The sequence below is a fragment of the Hemitrygon akajei genome, chromosome 1, assembly GCF_048418815.1.
Source record: "Hemitrygon akajei chromosome 1, sHemAka1.3, whole genome shotgun sequence".
NCBI lineage: Eukaryota > Metazoa > Chordata > Chondrichthyes > Myliobatiformes > Dasyatidae > Hemitrygon > Hemitrygon akajei.
In genome coordinates, this window is record NC_133124.1 from 65,368,273 (window position 1) to 65,380,046 (window position 11,774).

The 11,774-nt window shown below is 37.7% G+C and overlaps 1 protein-coding gene across 2 annotated transcripts in view; it reads left to right on the forward strand.

The window, feature by feature from the left end:
• Positions 1–11,530, forward strand: part of necab1 (N-terminal EF-hand calcium binding protein 1) — a 116,057-nt gene extending 104,527 nt beyond the window's left edge. For both annotated transcript variants that reach the window (XM_073044560.1, XM_073044553.1), the window contains exons 10-13: positions 1,992–2,104; positions 3,140–3,217; positions 4,792–4,883; positions 10,023–11,530. In XM_073044560.1, the coding sequence (XP_072900661.1) occupies positions 1,992–2,104; positions 3,140–3,217; positions 4,792–4,883; positions 10,023–10,051 (312 nt within the window). In that variant the 3' untranslated portion in view covers positions 10,052–11,530. The remainder of the gene's footprint in view (positions 1–1,991; positions 2,105–3,139; positions 3,218–4,791; positions 4,884–10,022) is intronic.
• The last annotated feature ends 244 nt before the right edge of the window (positions 11,531–11,774 follow it).

Genomic DNA, 11,774 nt, shown 5'->3' on the forward strand with positions numbered 1-11,774 from the left:
TTAATAATGTTCTTAACATGATAGACAAATGACTCAAAGGGACTGAAGGCACAGTTGCTAAATTTGCTGAATCAAAGATGAGTATCAAAGATTGTACTTTGTGAAAAAGAAATAAGGAGAATAGATAGCTAGGTTAAATGAATGAACAAATATCTGATAAATGAAGTTTAATATGAAAAATGTGAAATTGTTCATATTGATTGATAAAATAAAAAAAGAAACATTGTATCTAAAATGGAGAGATTGCAAAACTCGGAGGTGAAAGGGATATGTATTGTATGATTCTTGGTACATGATTCAGAAAAGGCTTTTAGGCAAATACAGCAAATAAAACTGACATTCATCATTTATTGCTAGGAAAATTGAATACAAAATAAAGAGAGCACATTTCAAGTACAGTGTACGTGTTAATGCACTGGAAGCAATTCCGTGACGGTTACAGACTACTACTGCAAAAGATGGTTTATCTCAGGAGGGAAGTTGGGCAGATTGGCCTTATACCTGTGTTCAGAAGACAGAAGGAACTGGAGGGGTCTTGACAGAGTGAATTTGAAGAGACTTTTCCCTTGAAGGGAGAAGCTAGAACTAGGAGCCACAATTTAGAAAATAAGCAGTTGCCCACTTATGACAGTAATGTGATGAAACTTACTGCCTCATGTAATCACAAGTCACTGGAACACTTGAGAGACTATGCAGAATCTTTGAATATTTTTAAGGTACACATTGATAGATAAACTGGCAAATGGTTACCCTGACAATCAGAAATGCAATGCTGAGAGTACAGTCAGTTCATCCATATCCTTACTAAATGGCAGAACTGGCTTGAAGGGATTATGTTCCCAATTCATATGATCAGATGTAAGTTTACTTTGCAAGATGTATTTTGAGCGGTTTCAGTTGGTGAGAAAATTGCATTGTTTAATAGGGCATCTGGAGAAATAGATACCAAAGTGTTTGCGTATGTGAAGAGCGTAGCATTATCAGTTTCCAAGATGCATCTGTGAAGCACCGGAACACTAATCTTTCTATGTTTAGTGTGGTCAGTGCAAATTTTATAGACTGGAAAAAATCGGCAGATGCTGGAAATCCAAAGCAACACATACAAATTGCTGGAGGAACTCAGCAGGCCTGGCAGCATCTCTTGAAAAGAGTAAATAGTCAACATTTCAGGCAGAGAGCACGAACATCAATTTCTCGAACTTCTGGTAATTGCACCACTCCCCACCTTCACCATTCTCCATTTTTGTTTCTCTCTCTCACCTTATCTCCTTACCAACTCATCACCTCCCTCTGGTGCTCCTCCCCTTTCTCTTTCTTCCGTGGTCTTCTGTCCTCTCTCCAGTCCTTTATCTCTTTCACCAATCGACTTCCCAGCTCTTTATTTCACGCCTCCCCTCCCCCATTTTCACCTTTCACCTTAACCTTCTTCCTCCCCTCTCCCTTCTTACTCTGACTTCTCCACTTCCTCTCCAGTCTTGATGAAGGAACTCAGCCCAAAATGACGGCTGTTTACTCTTTTTCATAGCTGCTGCCTGATCTTTATAGACAGTTCCTACCACTCCATTTCTTTTCTGCTCTGACAGATCTTTTGGCACTCCAGTGAAAAAGGCAATCCTCCTCCCAACACATTTCACAATGTCCATGAAGAATAGAGTATGCCTCTTATCTGCTTTTCTTGCTACTGGTTTTCACTGCCTAATCTCCAAAAAATAATAGATCTTGTTTCCTACAACTATAATTTCTCATCTAACCAAATGTGGACTGAATATAAAATCCTAAAATAAATCGGGATGAGCATTGTTGTTAACATGTAGCCATGAACCTTTTATAACTGGTGTTTCTTAAGAAACCGCAGTGATTTATAAAACCTACAATGAATGCTATTAAATAATGTTTCAATAGCAAGGATTTATTGTCTTTCAAAATGACAACAATATTTAGGTTTGTTATGATATTTAATCACTGAAGTATAAATTATTTACTTTCCATAGCACATTTTTATTGTGCAGCGACAGATGTCTGTACTGGAAGAAGAGCTGGAGGAATTCCGTTTAGCTTTGAGACAGTATGTGGTATCTGCAACCACACAAACAGGATGCTTGCAGTAAGTGTAAAGATATTTGTGGTAACTATCTTTCCTGCTCTGTGTAATATTAAAGTCCACAACATTGTGCTTGACGAACTGTATCATAGCTCTTTTTAAACGTACCTCCCTTACAATGTTATCACTTCTTTCGACAATGGTTAGAATAAAGAACACATTTTATTAAATAAGTTTACAGTACTTCACTTAGCTTGAAGTTCTGTTTGGAGCTACTTTTAAGGATGCTTCCTACCAGTAATAAGTTTAATAAAGAGAAACTATACTGCACACATTTCCTGTATTTTTTTAAGGTATACTCTTCTAATTTTGAGGTTTATAAATTGTAGTTCTACCCTCATATTTAAATCAAGATTTCAACAGGGAGTTGAAGGAAAGTTGCTTAATATATATTCTGGCAGTATATCAATACAACTTTTGTATAAAATTTTTGTATAAGACGTCTTCATTTTTAAAATATGGACCATGAGCTGCAACTATATCAGCTGTATTGCCACCAACAGTATGCCCCTTATTAAAACTATCAATTCTTTTATCATAAAGGCTTTTAAAATTTCCAAATAAATGGTATCTGTCTGACAAAGCAATCTTCCATTATATTTTGTGATATTATCTTTGTGCCTTTCATAGTCTCATCATATTTCTGTGTCATGCAAAAACTTACAGTAAGTATAACTGAACAGTGGTCATTATTTCAAAGTAGGGAATATGCACCAGGATTAACAGCCCTATCTCTCTGTGAAATTGCCCTATGAGAGAGCAAATAAGTGTGGTGGGGGCCTAAATATTTGTACTCAAGTCTCAGGTTTGAGACTTGAACCGACACACTAATAATCAGAAACAAAGAATTGGCCATTTGTGATGATACTCCTAAGACCCATATACACAAATATTACATCTCTTCAGATAATGTGTATACTTGCAAAATCTCAAAGGTTGGATGTTGTGCTCCATACCAAAAATTGTTTATCAATAGTAGATCTATATTGTTCTTCTTGTTATGTTATATAACATTTACTTATTATCATTGTTCCACAGTATTTCTGTGCAGAAACTATCAAATGAATCCCGTTTTATAATTTATGAATTCTGGGAAAGCACCAGTCTCTGGAAAATGTAAGTAATTTAAATCCAGAGATGCATTGGATTGATAATAAGTTAGGTGGGATAGCAAAATGTGCATGAATAGCAGACCCAAACAGACTTGCTGTAAAGTCTTTGATCAGCATTGGATGTTATGATAAAGGATTTTTAAACAGGTAATCATGGGGATGACTGAGATGTGTTACCCAGGAATTCCCTTGGAATTGTTTCCACTCAGCCAGCAAAACTTTCATTTAGCTGCCATGTAACTCTTGCTTACATTGGTAAACTTTATCCCAGCACCCATAAAACTGTCATATTGTTAATTTTATACTTGATTCTTGGATGAGACACAAATCAGGCTTCACCATCAAAACCTACTTCTATCACCATTATACATCTCAAGTCTAGACCTGTCTCAGTTTACCTCCTGTTCTTCCGTGCATTTAATAATAAAAAGCACTGGTAAGCGATAAGAACCATTATTTATTCTGCCTTCAATAAGGGCATGGCTGCAGCTCCACATCAGCTTCAGTTTCCAGCTTAATTGCCATATCCCTTGATTAATCCCAGTGCCCTAAAACCCATTGAACTTAGCCATAAGTGTGTTAACTCATCCACAAGCCTCTGGGAGAGAGCATTCCAAAGATACAAATTCTCTGAATGAACACATTTCACCTCACCCAAGTCGGAATTGCAAAACAACAAATTTCATGACAAATATCAGGGATAATAATCTGATTCTGATTCCTGAATAAATGACTCCTTATCCCAAGGATGTGACCCTTTGTTGTAAATTCTCCAACCAACAGAGATAGCCTCTTAGTATCTACTCTGTCAAACATTTTAAACATTTTATTCAGTTCAAGGAGATTATCAAATTATTCTAGTTAATTTGAAAGAATAATAATCAATCTTGCCCATTGCCTCTCATCCTAGAAAATAATCATGCATTTTTGATCAACTCTGTCTAAAATGTATACCTTCCAATACAAGACCAAAACTATATGGCTCTCTAGATATGATGGCACCATGTTACAGCAAAGCTACCAAATCATTTGCCTGAGTACTTGCTGTACTTTCATAATTAACTTGTGAATGTGTACAGAAGCTCTCAAATCCCTTCAAATGCCAGTATTAGTATTTTACTGGTCCTAAATTAGAGTGTTATTTCTTGATATATACAGATGGGAGTCATGCTGTTACTTTGATGGTAGCCAGTACCAGAAAGCAACAGCTCTAAGGCTACAGTGAGATGAATCGGGATCAGAAATCAAAGAGGAGATTTCAGCATTTTAATTTATTTTCATTGTAGGCTAGGCTGTTGCAGCATTCTTGTCCTAATGCATGGATGAAATTAAAATATTTATCAATGGGATATATTCAGTTCTATCAAAATATTAGAACGTGTCCTTCTGAGACAGATTAAAATATGGATTTTTTTACTTCAGTGAATCTTTATCAACACATTGTTATAAAACAGAGAAGGAACTATCCTGTCTTCTAATATTCTAAAATATTCTCATTATTTGCTGTCCTAGCTGATAAAGTGAAATTTTTATGCACTTTGTGGGTGAAGATGATTAATGATATGCCAATTACTTTAGGCACATCCAGACCAACTACAGCAAGACCTTCCAGAGGAGTAATGTGGATTTCTTGGATACTCCAGAGCTAATAACAACAATGCTTGTACCTGGTATGTTGCAAAAAATACATTACTTATACAACTGTGTGAAGACCTATGTTCTATCATTTCCTCACATTTGCAGAACACTGCTGATTATCTTAGTGTACATGTGCTTCTGGAGCAAAGCGTAATAGGGGAATAAATCAAAAACTTGTGCATTGATTACATGTGATAGAACTAATTACGTAAAACTCTGGCCACTAAAGGAATGCTAGTACAGCAATGAAAAGAGTAAGTACAATGAAGAGATAACTGACCTGGTCCAATTTGTCAATGTTGGTGCATATCCCTCTTAAATACATGTTCAGTGTCTGTCTAAATGTCTTTCAAACAGAGTCATAGAAAACTACAGACACAAGCCCTTTGGCCAGACCATTTAGTCTGCCTAGTCCCATCGAGATCATAACCCTCCATACCCCTCCCATCTATGTACCTATCCAAACTTCTCTTAAATGTTGAAATTGAAATCACATCCACCACTTCCCCAGGCAGCTTGTTCTACACACCAGAATCCAAGTGAAGAAACTTCCCCTCATGTTCCCCTTAAACATTTCACCTTTCACCCTTAACCCATGACCTCTAGTTGTGGTCTCACCCAACACAGTGAAGGGAAAAAAGCCTACTTGCATTTACCCTAACTATAATCGTCATAATTTTGTATACCTCTATCAATCTTCCCTCAGTCTTCTGTTCTAGAGAATAAAGTTCTATATCTATTCAATCATTACTTATAACCCTGGGTACTCTTGTCTCTTTCAACCTTGTTTACTTCTTTTCTGTAGGCAGGTGAGCAAAACTGTACACAATGCTCCAAATTAGGCCACATTAACGTCTTATACAACTTCAACATAACATCCCATCTCCTGTCTCAGTACTTTGATCTATGAAGGTCATAATGTAAAGCTTTCTTTACGACTCTACCTACCTGTGACACCACTATGGACCTGTATTCTGAAATTCCTTTGTTCTACCATAATCCGTGGTGCCCTACTGATCAGTGTGTAAGGTCTGCCCTGGTTAGTCCTCCCAAAGTGCAACACCTCGCACTTGTCTGCATTAAATTCTACCTGTCATTTTTCAGCTGGTCTCAATCCAGTTGCAAGCTCTGACAGGCTTTCTTGCTCTCCACTACATCCCCCACTCTTGGTGTCATCCACAAATTTGCTGATCTAGTTCAATACATTATCATCCAGATCTTTGATAGAGATGACAACAGACAGATTCAGCACCGATCACTGCAACACACCACTAGTTACAGGCCTCCTGTAGGAGAGGCAACCATCTATTACCACTCTCTGGTTTCTGCAAAGCCAATGTTTAATCCAATTCCCTGTCTCATCTTGAATGCCAAGCGAACCAACTTTTTTGACCAACCTCCTAGGTGAGACCTTGCTGAAGTCCATGTATACAACATATACCACCTTGCCTTTATCAACTTTACTGGTAACATCCTCAAAAATATCGACAAGTTTGGTTAGATACGACCTATCATGCATGAAGCCGTGGTGACTATCCCTATTCAATCCCTGTCTATTTAAATACTCATACTCAGTTTCTTAGAATACCTTCCAATAACTTTCCCACTACTGATGTCAGGCTCACCAGCCAATAATTTCCCAGTTTATTATTGGAGCCTTCCTTAAATAGCGGAACAACATTAGCTGTCCTCCAATCCTCTGGTACCTCACCTTTAGCTAAGGATGATTTAAATATTTCTGCTACGGCCCCTGCAATTTCTGCACTTGCCTCCCACAGGGTCCAAGGGAACATCTTGTCAGGCCCTGGGGATTTGTCCACCCTGATTTTCCTGCTCCTCTGTAGTCTGTATGTTTTCTTTTAGCCCACCTGATTTCTTTCTTAAGTGTTCTCTCACATTTCTTTTTCTCCTCATTTGTTCCTACCTGCCCATACCTGCTATGCACTTCCTTTTATCCCTTAATCAGGGCCTTAATAATTCTCAAAAACCAAGTTTCCCTAAGTCTGTTATCCTTGACTTTTATTCTGACAGCCACAAACAAGATCTGTTTTTATCAAATTTTCACTTTTGAAGGCCTCCCACTTACCAAGTACAACTTTGCCAGAAAAAAAAGCTTGTCCCAGTGCACACTTGCCAGATCCTTTCTGATACCATCAAAACTAGCCTTCCTCCGATTTAGAATCTCAACTCAAGGACCAGAGCTATCCTTTTCCATAATTACCTTAAAATTAATGGCATTATGATCATTAGATGCAAAGTGTTCTGCACAAACTTCTGTCACCTGTCCTGTCTCATTCCCAAATAGGAGATCAAGTGTTGCACATTCTCTTTTTGGGACTTCTATGTACTGTTTAAGGAAACTTTCCTGAATATATTGGACCAACTCTATGCCTTCGAGTCCTATTACAGTATGGGAGTCCTAGTCAATATGTAGAAAACTAAAATTACCTACTATCACAACCTTGTGTCTCTTGCAACAGTCGGAGATCTCTCTACAAATTCGTTCCTCTTAATCCCGCGGACTTTTGGGTGGCCCGTAATATCACTCCATGATTGTTGTCATACCTTTCTTATTCCTCAGTTCCACCCATAAAGCCTCACTGGATGAGTTCTCCAGTCTGTCCTGACTGAGCACTGCTGTGACATTTTCCCTGATTAGTAACACCATCCCTCCTCCTTTAATCCCTCCCGCTCTATCATGTATAAAACAACGGAAACCCGGAATATTGAGCTGCCAGACCTGCCCCTCCTGCAACCAAGTCTCACTTATGGCTACAATATCATAATTCCATGTGTTGACCCATGTCCCAAGCTCATTTGCCTTTCCTACGATACTTCTTGCTTTGAAATATACGCAGTCTCACTATGCTCAAACTTTTGTCTGAGGTTTTAACATCTGTCACCACAACCACTCCACTATCTGTTCTGGCACTCTGGTTCCCCTCATCCTGCAAGCTAGTTTAACCACACACCCCCACCCCTTGTAGTACTAGCAAACCTTCCCAATAGAATATTAGTCCCCCTCTAGTTTAGGTGCAAACCATCTCTTCTGTACGTCTCACCTTTCCTGGAAGAGAGCCCAATAATCCAAAAATATGAAGACCTCCCTTCTACACCAACTCCTTAGCCACGTTTTAAACTGTCTGATCTTCCTATTTCTGGCACTATTAGCACATGGCATGGATAATAATTCTGAGATCAGAACCCTGTCCTTTAACCTAACACCTAACTCCATGAACTCACTTTACAGAACCTCGTCCCTCTTCCTACCTATGTCATTGGTACCTATATGGACCATAACCTCTAGCTGCTCACCCTCCCATTTAAGAATCTGAGGACTCGATCCGAGATGACTCATACCCTAGCGCCTGGGAGGCAACACACCATCCAGGAATTGTATCCGCTTTTACAGCTTCCACTGGCACCTCGTTCCACATACCCACTGCCCTGTGTGGAAAAGTCACCCCTTGGGTTCTGTTTAAATCCTTCCCTTCTCACCATAATCATGTGCCCACGAGTTTTAAACTACCTACACTGGGGGAAAACAACTGACCATACTCCTTATCTATACTTTTCATGATTTTATACATCTCTGTAAAGTCTACACTCATCCTTCAACACTTCAAGGAAAAATGTTCTTGCACATCCAGCATCTCCTCATAACTCAAGCCCTCCAGTCCCAGTAACATCTTTATCAATCTTATTCACCTTTTCAGCTTATTGACATCCTTCCTATAGCACCTCAGCAATACAAATGGGCCATGTCAATGTACTTGTCAGTCCAAATCCTATTCTCAGTTCCCCGACCAATGAAGCCAAGCATGGTAAACACCATTCTCACCACCTTTTCAGGGAGATGGATACAAAGTTCCCTGCTTTCCTGTTCTACAACATTCCCCAGGGCTCTGTTTTCTGTTTAAATCCTGCCCAGGTTTAATTTAGCAAAGTGCAACACATCACAACTGCCATTCTTTGGCTCACTTGCCCTGTTGATGTAGATGCCATTGTAAATAACCCTCATTATTATGCTACTATACTATCAATTTTGGTATCATCCAGTAACTTATTAACCATGCCAACTAAATAGTTAGCAAGTATCACTGGAACAGCACCATACCACTGGTCACAAACCTCCAATGTAGGGGAAAAAAAACAGCTCCTCACTACCACCTTTCCACCAAGCCTATTTTGTAGGTTAATCTTCTGGGTTAAACTATCCAGTAAGGTAATCTTATGGATTTGCCTATCCTGTGAGACCCTGTCTAAGTTCTTGTTGAAGTCTACATAGACAATGTCCACTGCCCTACCTTTGTCAACCCCCTTCAAATAGAGAACATCAGAGTCCAGTTCAGTTGGAATACTTCAGTGATGGAGTGAAGTTGTTCCCTTTGGTTCAAGAGCCTGAGGAGTAATAACTGTTCCTGAACCTGGTGGTGTGGAACCTGAGGCTGCCGTACCTTCTTCCTGATGGTAGCAGTGAGAAGAAAACAGACCTGGATGGTGTAGGCCCTTGATGATGGATGCTGCTTTCCTGCAACACGCTCCATGTAGATGTACTCAATGGTGTGGAAGGGCTTTATCCATGATGGACTGGGCCACATCCACCACTTCTTGTAGGATTTTCCGTTACCTGGCGTTAGTGTTTCCATTTGAGGCCATGATGCAACTGGTCAATATACTCATGACCACACATAATCTCATGTTCTCTATTTATTGCTGATTTATTATTATTATTATTATTATTATTATTATTATTATTATCATCATCATCATCATCAATATTTTGTTTCTTTTTGTATTTGCATAGTTTTTTGCACATTGGTTGTTGTCCACCTGTTGGGTATGATCTATCATTAAATTTTCTTGTATTTACTATGATTGCTCATAAGATAATGAATCTCAGGGTTGTATATGGTGACATATATGTATTTTGATCATAAATTTACTTTGAACTTTGAATTTTGAATTGATGTAATGTTAAAAGAGAAAAGAGATAACATTGCCCTTCCTGCTCTAATGTAAAATGGTGATAATGTAACACATTTCAGAAGCAAAATGGTTTCGCTAGGAGTCCTTCATCAAATCTTTGGCTCATGAATTATACTGTATGGTTTACTCATCGGAATCCATGTAATGCCACTCCGTAAATTCTTTCTTTATTTCTTTTACAGCTTCATGGTGGATTCTAAATAACAACTGAAACTGGCCTCCACTGTTGGAGAGAGTTTATGTTGTATGACAGACAGACAGATGGACATACTTTATTCGTGTATTCATGTTTTCATGTAAACCATCTATAAAACAACTCAATGTACTACAGTGTTAAGATTATTAAAATCCAAACATATGAAAAATGATACAAATCACTTACATAATAAATAATGAATAACTGCAAATAATATGCCATAGTTGATGAACGGTCAACTTTCAGACAAGTGTGTAATTCGTAGACAGCTCAAATGTATTAGTGCTATATACCCTGTAAAACAGTGACTTATTTTCTGTAGTGCACTATTTCAATTATCTAAGGCAGTGTGTTAACAAAATCCATGATAAAATGTTTAAGGAAATTTAAAAATGGGAAATATGTTCCTTGTCATTCAGTCTTGAGGGTAGATCTGTTCTTGATTCCCTTTTACATTACACAATTTCTCTGAGTTTGATGAAGCTTCCCAGCAAAGATTTAGTAATGTTAATGTAATTTCACCTTTCTTAACTTTGGTTGTTCTTTGACATCAGCTCCAGTTTATCTTCAGGATCCATTCAACAGTGTCATCAAGCAAGCTGAGTAGCCAATGACATTGAAGATTCCCTACAGAGAGCAATTTGTAGTTGGTTTGTACATTTTATAGACTATGAAAATGGAGCATACGTAAGATTAAAGCAAAAGTGAAATGTCATGAAAAATTAAACTAATATATAGATATTGAATTATGAAACAGTCCTCTGATGGAATGACTTTCTAAACACTTAATGGGACTGGAGAGATTGTTAAGCAATAATTATAGAATAGCATACTATTATATACTCAATTTAAAATGTGTAATTTCTTCAGGATTGTTTTAATTGAGAATAATTCATAAATAACTTTGCTCTTAGCAGTTTACTAATTTCTGAAGACTGTGGAGAAGGATCTAAAATATTATCCCTGAAGAATAGTGAATCACTAAGAATGTTCATTCCCAACATTACTGCCATATTAACCATTACATATGTAAGTGCTGATAATGTCAGCGTTATTTGCATTGCAAACTCCTGGCTAAGGTCCTTTCTAAGTACAAAAGCTCAGCGGTGTATTATTGTAAATACTGAATAGATATAATTTAGGCTTACATGGTGCATCTTTATTCCAAGCCATATAAGCTAAAATTGTTAACCTACTTGTCCTGATATTATATAATGTAATTTCTGTAAAAACTTTTCTAACAACTCTGAAGAAATGGATTAAAAGGGGGGGGGGGAAATCCCTTTTTAATCAGTGAGAATATGAATCAAAGTTGTTTGAGTTATTTAATTTTGCTGAGCGTGATGGTCATTTTACTGTTATCCCAATTTAAAATGACTTCTGCTGTGAATTCTGTGGAATGAATGATAAATCATACTGTTGCCATTTTAACTTTGTCAAGCAAAAATTACTGTAGTTGCTGATTAATGTCTATTCATTGCAAACACATTAAATCTTGTGTTCTAAATTGTTCCCAGTTTTTTTTTGTACCTGACAACCTTGTTAGTTAACTTATATATTACAAGTGTTTGGTGATGGAGAAACAAAGCTGGTGAGCATTGCTACCACAAATGAATAAGTCACACCTCTTCTAAGAAAAAATGTATGCCATAATGAACTTGCCAAATTTGAATCCTTGAGAAAAAGGGTCTAGTGCTTTCCCGGCACATATGATGAATAAATTCTTCTCAGGCTTCCA